General features: G+C 45.3%; 1 protein-coding gene across 1 annotated transcript in view; it reads left to right on the plus strand.

The window, feature by feature from the left end:
- Positions 1–11,093, plus strand: part of frmd4ba (FERM domain containing 4Ba) — a gene marked incomplete at its 5' end in the record, with an annotated part of 37,133 nt that overhangs the window by 1,274 nt on the left and 24,766 nt on the right. Inside the window, 3 exons of the mRNA XM_080548476.1 lie at positions 54–148; positions 1,017–1,109; positions 10,665–10,749. Of these exons, the coding sequence (XP_080404602.1) occupies positions 54–148; positions 1,017–1,109; positions 10,665–10,749 (273 nt within the window). The remainder of the gene's footprint in view (positions 1–53; positions 149–1,016; positions 1,110–10,664; positions 10,750–11,093) is intronic.

Genomic DNA, 11,093 nt, shown 5'->3' on the forward strand with positions numbered 1-11,093 from the left:
ATGTTTGTACCATGTTTATACCATGTTTTCTGCTTTCTGTTCCATGTTTTTAGCCCAAGCTTTTGTCCCGGGAGCTTTTGGATTTGGTGTCTTCACATTTCAACCTGAAGGAGAAGGAGTACTTTGGAATATCCTTCATAGATGACACGTATGTTTAAACTCTAACACGTATGTCTAGCTGACTCTAACACGTATGTCTAAACTCTAACACGTATGTTTAAACTCTAACACGTATGTCTAGCTGACTCTAATACGTATGTTTAAACTCTAACACGTATGTTTGAACTCTAACACGTATGTTTAAACTCTAACATGTATGTTTAAACTCTTAACACGTATGTTTAAACTCTAACACGTATGTTTAAACTCTAACATGTATGTTTAAACTCTAACACGTATGTTTAAACTCTAACACGTATGTTTAAACTCTAACATGTATGTTTAAACTCTTAACACGTATGTTTAAACTCTAACATGTATGTCTAAACTCTGACACGTATGTTTAAACTCTAACACGTATGTCTAAACTCTGACACGTATGTTTAAACTCTAACACGTATGTTTAAACTCTAACACGTATGTCTAGCTGACTCTAACACGTATGTCTAAACTCTAACACGTATGTTTAAACTCTAACATGTATGTTTAAACTCTAACATGTATGTCTAAACTCTAACACGTATGTATAAACTCTAACACGTATGTCTAGCTGACTCTAGTCCAGTTGTAGGGATATTTGTAGAGCTGTCAACCACAATATCATGCACTCTTTATATGGCTGGTACCATTTCCATAGTATTTCCCTGACTCGTATTTTAATGCAACAACTAAACAAATCCTTCACCCACAATTGCTGAACTTCAGACGTGTGTGTTAAAACACCTTTTCTACCACAGAGAACATGAAATAACAGATAAGACCAAAACAGGGAACAGCAGAGAGATTAAGGATAGCAATGATTTTATCAGTCAATCAAAATCACCTCACAGTAACGCTGTGCTGCCCTCCTCCACCAGGGGGCAGACTAACTGGCTCCAGCTGGACCGCAGGGTCCTGGACCACGACTTCTCTAATAAGACCGGTCCCCTGGAGCTCAGGTTCCTGGTCAGGTGAGTTGAATACTACTGCAGTGAGCTTAGAATGATAAGGTTCTATCTTAGAATGATAAGGTTCTATCTCCGTTTAGAATGATAAGGTTCTATCTTAGAATGATAAGGTTCTATCTCCGCTTAGAATGATAAGGTTCTATCTCCGTTTAGAATGATAAGGTTCTATCTCCGTTTAGAATGATAAGGTTCTATCTCCGTTTAGAATGATAAGGTTCTATCTCCGTTTAGAATGAGAAGGTTCTATCTCCGTTTAGAATGATAAGGTTCTATCTCCGTTTAGAATGATAAGGTTCTATCTCCGTTTAGAATGATAAGGTTCTATCTCCGTTTAGAATGAGACGGTTCTATCTCCGTTTAGAATGATAAGGTTCTATCTCCGTTTAGAATGATAAGGTTCTATCTCCGTTTAGAATGATAAGGTTCTATCTCCGTTTAGAATGATAAGGTTCTATCTCCGTTTAGAATGATAAGGTTCTATCTCCGTTTAGAATGATAAGGTTCTATCTTAGAATGATAAGGTTCTATCTCCGCTTAGAATGATAAGGTTCTATCTCCGTTTAGAATGATAAGGTTCTATCTCCGTTTAGAATGATAAGGTTCTATCTCCGTTTAGAATGATAAGGTTCTATCTCCGTTTAGAATGAGAAGGTTCTATCTCTGTTTAGAATGATAAGGTTCTATCTCCGTTTAGAATGAGAAGGTTCTATCTCCGTTTAGAATGAGAAGGTTCTATCTCCGTTTAGAATGATACGGTTCTATCTCCGTTTAGAATGATAAGGTTCTATCTCCGTTTAGAATAATAAGGTTCTATCTCCGTTTAGAATGAGAAGGTTCTATCTCCGTTTAGGGCAGTTCAGAGATATTGAGCGTCAAAGTTTTGACATTCCATTATGTTTTGTGAGATGGAACCTTTGTATTTTATGAATTACTAACTCAAAAATGTCAACATTTTAAAAATAACACCACACAGGCATTAATAAACACCTAATGGATCAGATTATGTAAAAAAAAAAAAATCAATTTGGACAAAAATGGAGATAGAACCTTATAATTCTAACGTCACGATACTGCAGTGTACCACTACCACCACTGGAGTATCATTCTGAATGCTGTTGTGTAACGATGGTCAAACAGCCAAACTTCTTTCATTTAATTCGTTTATTTGACCTGCAGAGAAGACATATAGAACACAATTCTTCTCTGGTCTGCTTGTGAATCCATTAAGCTGGCGGCCATTTTCCTCGGTCCACCGTCTATGTACATTTCACATCAGGACAGTTTGTTCACAGAAAGAACACAAACTTCCCTCAAACATTACAAATAACAATTACAAACAACATGTGGAGCGACATACCTGCAGAGAAGACATATAGAACACAATTCTTCTCTGGTCTGCTTGTGAATCTGCACGTTCAAAACAACATACAATAAATGTTCTGTTTCACATCATCACAATACATCACAATACATGTAAAAACAAACAGCACAGTACTACACCAACATTTTCACCCTACATTACAAGATTCTCCATACAAACAACAAAACACGAGGAGCGTTTTACATGCGCACATACCCATTAAGCTGGCGGCCATTTTCTGACGCACCACCGCAAGTACGGCAACAAGAGAAGGACAAACGAACGTGCAGACCTGCAGTACACCCAAACTCCAAAGGGGGGCTCCAACAACAACCAGGGCTGCTCAAAGCACGGCGAAACTCATCTACATTCACCACAGCTAAACATACATTCCCAACTCTGTTACACCCACCTCCCCTGAATTTCGCCAACCTTGAGCAGCAACTATACATTTAAATACTACTTTTTACTTTTTACACTATTACATAGGGCCGCCAAAGGACAGGACAGCCAACTTGAAAAGTATCCTATAAGGATGAAGTGGAAAGAGAGGTAAACTACCTCTCCAACCAACTACTGGCGGTAGGATGCGTTCTACACCCCACAAGACCCTATTTTCACTGTGTATTACTAGCCTTCAAGAGGCCACAACCTCTTATGAAACAATCAGAATAACGAACAAACCTATATGTCATAGGATGTCAGTGTGCACAGTGTATACATGCACTGAACTGAGCTTCGGCTTATCTAACTGTGGGAAGCCTGGAACACTGACCTGCAAACAGCTCGAATGTTTGACTTAGTGTCTTGGATAATGTCTTGTCCTGACATAGTATAAATCAATCTGTCAACTGGTTTGATAAGGCGACCAAACTTGGACTTGACCTGTGTGACTGTACTAGGATGTTCACACTGTGTGACAGAAGCTAAAGTGTCAGTACGCTGTGTGTCACTAGCATCATCTGTCTGATTTGTGTTACCAGAAACATCAGTACAATCATCAGCGCTAACCACAAATCTAGAATCAGAGTTAATGGACTGATCTACCATTTGCTCCTCAGCCATCTGCTCGGGAACCCTCTGAGGGGCAAACGAGACTGAAGACACTACAGTGTTAGTAGCCTCTGTCCGTGAGTGGTCAGGGAATGGTAACTGGGTGACCCACTCCAGGGTTCTTCCCTTGGGATCCTTGGGCTCTGGAACAGTCAAGGGAACATCCCTCTCCCGAACAGCTCTTCCCCCATACTCCATGTCTTCAACCTCCCCTCCCTCACTCCCAGGACAGGAATCCACTCTCTCCGACTCGAACGCGGTTCCTCTACTCACTTCCCCAGGCAAGGAATCCTGTTCCACTTCCGATACGGACATGTCACTTGGCTCATTTGATGTATGAACAGCAGACAGGGATGAAACTGGGTCAGAGATCACACTCGTATCATACACCGGCAGAAAGTTCACCAACAACAATAGATTACGGTGGACTACCTTCTCTCGTCCAGTGACAGTGTCTTGTATCCTATATGTGTGAGTCTCAGAGTTCCTATCCACCACAGTGTATACAGTAGACTCCCAACGATCAGCCACCTTTCTCTTTCCTCTCTCTCTCTTGTTCGCCAACAGCACACGGTCTCCGACGTCAATGGTGGGCCCTTTTACTCGTCTGTTGTAGAGCTCTGTGTGACGGTGCTGTTCTTTTATGACATGTTCCTGGGCTATGACCATAGCTTCTCTCAGATCCTTCGTGAGAGACATCACATACTTGTCGTAGCTGACCACAGCTGGATCATTCAGGACTGTCCGGAAGAGTATATCGACAGGGAGACGAGGAGTACGCCCAAACATCAGATAGAAAGGTGCATAGCCAGTTGACTCATGCGCTGTGCTATTGTACATGAACGTCAGAGTTTGCAAACGCCTCGGCCAGTTGATTTTTGCCTCTGGTTCAAGCGCTCGGATCATGTTACCGAGAGTTCTATTGAAACGTTCCACACTACCGTTACCCATCGGGTGATACGGGGTTGTGTGCGACTTTCTGACACCGGAGACTCTGAGCAGCTCACTCACTAGTTGACTCTCGAAGCTAGCTCCCTGGTCGCTGTGGATACGTTCTGGGAACCCAAAGACGCAGAAGAACTTGTCCCATAGAACTCTCGCCACCTGTTTGGCTGACTGATCTTTGCAGGGGAATGCCTGGGCCATTCTTGTAAAATGGTCAGTAACAACTAACACATCAACTGACTTGTTCCTTGAGTCCTCCGCTGACCAGAAATCAATGCAAACCAGCTGAAGTGGCCTGGTTGATGTGATACTCTGCAAAGGCGCCCTCGCAGCAGGTTCAACAGTCTTACTGACAATACACCGCTGGCAGTTACGGACGTAGTCTCTTACGTCTCTGTCGAGGTTGAGCCAGAAGAACCTCTGTCTGGCCAAGCCAAGACTCCTGAACTGACCTTGATGGCCGGCATGGTCATGAACACCTCTCAGAACTTCAACTTTCTTAGACTCAGGAACCACATACTGGCGGCGTTTTGACTTCACGACTTGATCCCTCGAGACTCTGTAGAGTATCCCATTGCTCACAACAAGTTTCTCCCAGTGCTTCAGGTACCTCATGACTGTGACTGATTCCTTATCTCTCTCTCTCCTGGAGGGTCTCCGATGTCTCTCCACATAGTACAAGACTCGAGAGAGAGTTCTGTCTCTGAGCTGTTCATCCCGGAGTTCCTTCTCACTGTAAGCAGGAAGTGAGTCCTGACCACCTGGGACTAACTGAGGCAAATGGTGCAAGACTGCTACAGCACGCGTTCTTGCTCCGACCTCCCACAGATCGTCATATGACTGTAGAACAACAGACACTTCATCCATCTCCATAGACTGAGCGTGGACATGCAGAGGTGATGGGACACTTTGAGCGTAACTCTCTACCTGGCGTGGAGTGTCACCACTATCATTGGACGACCGGAAGGCGTCCTGTACAGAAGCACTCGACACATCCTGGACTTCGGAGAGGAGATTCTTGTAGGGCTCTTCAAGTAATCTGTGACTGACTCTCTGCTTGACGAAAGGCACACGACTCAAGGCATCAGCGACAACATTCTGTGGGCCTGGCACGTACTTGATGTCGAAGTTATAGCTCGCTAACTTAGCCACCCATCGTTGCTCGCAGCAGTCCAGCTTGGGCTTCGTCATGATATGAGTCAATGGATTATTGTCCGTCCAAACAGTGAAATCATGCCCCTTCAACCAATGGCTGAACTTGTCACAGACACTCCACTTCAAGGCTAGGAATTCCAACCGATGGGCTGGGTAATTTCTCTGAGACAGAGAGAGGGACTTGCTGGCGAATGCGATTGGCCTCGCTCGGTCTTCACCCTCTTGGATCTGCGACAGGACAGCACCGATGCCATCAAGGGACGCGTCCGTTGACAGCATGAAGGGACGGCTGAAATCAGGGTGAGCCAGGACAGCCGTCTCAACCAGCGCCGTTTTCAGCTTCTGGAAAGCCTGCTCCGTTTCGGGGGTCCAGTCAGTAACCTTCAACTTCCTGCTTTGTGACCTTTGTTTGGACTGTTTCACCTTCCCTTTTCTCTTCTGGCCCGTCAACAGAGAGAAGAGAGGCTTTGCAATAGCGGAGAAGCTAGGCACAAAGTGCTGGTAATAATTGATCATCCCCAAGAAAGATCTGATTCGTTTCTGTGAGGGGGTTACACCGTCCGCTTCCATCAGGTCAGCACTTGTCATCTTTGCGATGCTCTCAACTTTGCTGGGATCAGTCAACACACCGTTGTCATTAATTATGTGGCCGAGGAATTTGACGGATTTCCGGAGAAAAAAACACTTCTTGGGGGCCAATTTCAGGTTATGACCACGCAGTCTACTGAACACCATCTCCAAGCGTTCCAGAGCTGTCCTCTCATCAGGGGCGTACACCAATAAATCATCCAGATAAACCAGTAAGCTCAGATAGTTCTGGTCTCCGAAAATGCTAGTCATCATACGCATGAAGCTCCCAGGACTATTACAGAGGCCCTGCGGGAGGCGATTATACTCATACAAGCCCATAGGTGTTGTAAAGGCAGAGTACTTTCTGTCATCCTCGTGTAGTGGCATGTTATAAAACCCTGAGGTTAGATCCATAGTACTAAACAAGGAGTTACCTCCAAGTGCAGCTAAGCAGTCGGCCTGGTGAGGGAGAGGGTGAGCATCCTTCAGGGTCCTCTTGTTCAGCCAGCGAAAGTCTGTACAGATACGGAGATCTCCGTTCTTTTTCCATACAAGAACCAACGGAGATGCATATTCACTGGTTGACTTCCTGATTATATCTTTCTCCTCCATCTCACTCAGTACTTGGCGCAACTTCTGATACTGACTGGGGGGCACTCGTCTGAATGGGAGCCGGAATGGCCTGTGATCTGAGAGGTGAATGCGATGTATGAAGCCCTTTGCCTCTCCACAATCCAGGTGATGGCGTGAGAAGATGTCCTTGTAGCGTACAACCAGGTCAGCCATCTTGCTTCTACACTGTTCAGACACGTCACAGGAGTGTATGTCGAGCCCACTCAATCCCATGTACTTCAGTTCCTCATCAACAGTGCGGGCCGCATTTTCACTGGACGGGGTTACTTGACAGCAACTGAGTAGTGGGACCTCAGCAGGTCCGGTCTCATCCATGTCCTCGAGCGCAATGCAGGAGAAGACGTCGGCCAATTTAGCATTGCGTCTTACCAAGACGGGCCTGTCGGACGAGTTGATCAGCTTCAATGGAACCCATCCGTCTCCCCACAAAGGAGTAACAACTCTGGCCACCAGAACCCCTCTTGGAGCTGAGCGACACGATGTGGGCTCTGTCATCACAGCGCTACCAGGAGACACAATAGTGGACTTGGGTAGCTTGCCCCACATCAGGTACTCCCGACCAGGCTCAAGACACACGGCTGAGTTGCACCTGACTGTGCCTATCTTGTCAGGTATGACGTCACCTCGCCAACGGTTCAGACCAGCGAGCATCGAGAGAAACTGTTCAGATTCTGGATCGCCAGCAGGACAGGGCGTAGACACAGCCTTCCAGTAGCCATCACATTGCTTATACTGCCGGAGGATATATTTAATAACATTGGTGCCTAGTATCAACTCATCATGCTGGCCTTCAACTACCAGAGTGGGAACCATAATCCTACAGCCATACACCTCCATTTCCACGTTGAAAGCTGACTCAGGCTTGACACGGCGACCACCACAGCCAACAAGCACCACATTTGAACTGAACTGGTTATGCTCTGTAGCAACTCCAACCTCTCTAAGCTTTCCCTCTGCCGTCTTACTCATTGTACAAGCCATAGACCCACTGTCTAGCATAGCATTTAGAGTCACTGTATTACCAACTGTCACAGGTGTGTAGAAAAGGCTGTCACTACCACTAATTGTATGCGTATTCTGATAAACAATATCTTCAGAGTTATCACTTGAGCTTTTGAGAGCTATATACACTGTCTCAGCACTAGATTCGTCCTCACAATGGGAGTTTACTTGGCGACCTATATTTTCTCCCTCTGAATACAGGCCACCTAGTTTCCCTGAGGCTGAGGTGCTCGGGACGACCTGGTGGGACACTCAACTTTTGTGTGACCTGGGGCTAAACAGACAAAGCACAGCCTCTCTGACATGCAGTGTGAGATGGTAGTGTGTCTACTGTCATCACAGACTCGGCAGGCCTTCTCACGGGCGCCACCCTGGTATCTTCCGCCACGAGGAGCACTGTCACGCTGCTGCACTTTCCCCATCATCTGCTCCAGACTCTCCATAATGCGAGCAAGAATCCTGTCTTCAGATTGCTGAGTGTTCTGGGCCACAGCAGTCGCGGAGGAGGGGCACGGAAGCTGGCCTAAAGCATGGTCCTGGGAAGGAATGAGGGTAGAAGGCGGACACTGTGTGTGGTACACTGGACTATGGGCAGGAGCAGGGGGGTACTGGGTGGAACACTGCTCAGACACAGACTGAATCGAAGGCTCTGGATGAGACTGCACAGTGTGGAGGGCGGTGGCATGGCTCTTCAATGGCACAGAACTACCGGTCCTGCCAGAGGCTCTCAGCTCTCTCTGATAATTATCAATCTTCAACTGTATGTCTCGTGAGCTCCACTCCTCAATAGCCTTGCATTCCAGAATACGGGATAGTCCAGAGTCCGGGCAATGCCTGACAAACATCCGTGCTACCTCTTCACCCACGTTCTCCATCCTCCTACCTTGTCTGCGAAGGCCCTCACCAGCTACATCAGCTGCTTTGTTGATCCTCAACCAGTAGTCTACAGGGTTCTCATTGGGTCTGGGTAGAGTGGCATAGAAATCTGACAACGGGAGGCATGATGACACATCACTGAAGTACTTGAGAAGGATATCATAGATGAGATCAGGGTTCTGCTTCACATCAAGTGTCTGATCGCTTCGCAAACCAACCCTCACAACATCCTTTGCCTTACCCATCAGCCTTGCCAGTATCTCCTCAGCCTGTTCATGCATTGGACATTTCTGCTTTCTCAGATAAGCTTTAGACATGTCAATCCAGTCCTGGACTGAACACTTATCAGAACTATCACCTCGGAACATTGGTGGTTCCCTGTCTGATGTTACATTCACAGTAACGCACGGAACCTCCTGTCTAACAACATTAGGATCAGTTACAGGATCTGGAGGCGATGTGCAGTTGAGGTGTGCACTGCTCATACTACTTGAGTGAACTACACCAGCTGAAATTAACTTGGTTACAATGGACTCGCCAATCTGAGCACCTAGCTGACCCATCATGTCTGAAAGGTGATGAAGAGCTTCAGTGTCATTAACACTGGGTGTGGATGTGGGAGGAGCCTCCCCTGTAAACTGTCCGCCAGCAGCACAACCTGGGTCCTGACCTGACCCTGTGCCTCTACCACTGTCAGTAAACAACTGGGAACACCCCACCTCCCTACTATTGACAGCACTGTCAATGTCGATGTCACTGTCAATGTCTATGACAGCACTGTCTGCTCTGCTCTGACATGCCCCCCATGCACCCCTCCCCATAGGCAACACTGGACTGGCAAAAATCTCATCATTAAAACCCGGCCTCTGAGCCATAGTGGTACAGACTTGCGTTGTGTAATATTACTGAATGAAAAAAAAAATAATAATAATAATGTTTAAAAAAAAATATAAAGTTACAGCAGGACATAAAAACCAAAACAATCAAAGCACTTTTTAAACTGATATAATCACAGACCTCAGACTGAATGACCATTTACTATAATACTCTGACCACACTTGATCTATCACACTAAGACCTGGCATCCACGCAGCATCCACGGAGATCGGCGTTCAGCTGATCTTGAGATCGGCGTGTCACGGCACCAGTGTAACGATGGTCAAACAGCCAAACTTCTTTCATTTAATTCGTTTATTTGACCTGCAGAGAAGACATATAGAACACAATTCTTCTCTGGTCTGCTTGTGAATCCATTAAGCTGGCGGCCATTTTCCTCGGTCCACCGTCTATGTACATTTCACATCAGGACAGTTTGTTCACAGAAAGAACACAAACTTCCCTCAAACATTACAAATAACAATTACAAACAACATGTGGAGCGACATACCTGCAGAGAAGACATATAGAACACAATTCTTCTCTGGTCTGCTTGTGAATCTGCACGTTCAAAACAACATACAATAAATGTTCTGTTTCACATCATCACAATACATCACAATACATGTAAAAACAAACAGCACAGTACTACACCAACATTTTCACCCTACATTACAAGATTCTCCATACAAACAACAAAACACGAGGAGCGTTTTACATGCGCACATACCCATTAAGCTGGCGGCCATTTTCTGACGCACCACCGCAAGTACGGCAACAAGAGAAGGACAAACGAACGTGCAGACCTGCAGTACACCCAAACTCCAAAGGGGGGCTCCAACAACAACCAGGGCTGCTCAAAGCACGGCGAAACTCATCTACATTCACCACAGCTAAACATACATTCCCAACTCTGTTACAGTTGCTTAGACCGCAAGTACCGTGTCTTTCCAGCAGATGGCGCTGATGCACCAGGGTATGACCTTAATACAATAACATGTACCGTGTTGTTGATGTTGTAGTAACATAACAACATGCATTGTCTTATCAATAGATATATTTCCATAACCTCTCTGTGTGATTCACAGGTTCTACATTGAGAAGATCACCTTCCTGAGGGAGAACACAACAGTGGAGCTGTTCTTTCTAAATGCCAAATCATCCGTCTACAATGTAAGTGTAACTACCTTCTTCTAATATAAAAGTCTTTATAATACAGCCTCAATACATTATTCTATTACCGGCTCTAATAAGCATGTTGTGATGAAGCCCAATGATACTACCCTTCGAAATGTGTTTTTTTATGTACGTTTCCATTTATTGTGCAACCAGTGAAATATGACTCGGCTGACAGACGCTTTGATGGCATGTGTGAATGTGATTCAAACGTGTTGACATCAGATCGTACATCAGATACCGTGACGTTAGAATAAGGTTCTATCTCCATTTTTGGTCAAAATTGAGTTTTTTACATAATCTGATGCATTAGGTGTTTATTAATGCCTGTGTGGTGTTAT

The sequence above is a fragment of the Nansenia antarctica genome, assembly GCF_963989245.1.
Source record: "Nansenia antarctica genome assembly, chromosome: 18".
Lineage (NCBI taxonomy): Eukaryota > Metazoa > Chordata > Actinopteri > Argentiniformes > Microstomatidae > Nansenia > Nansenia antarctica.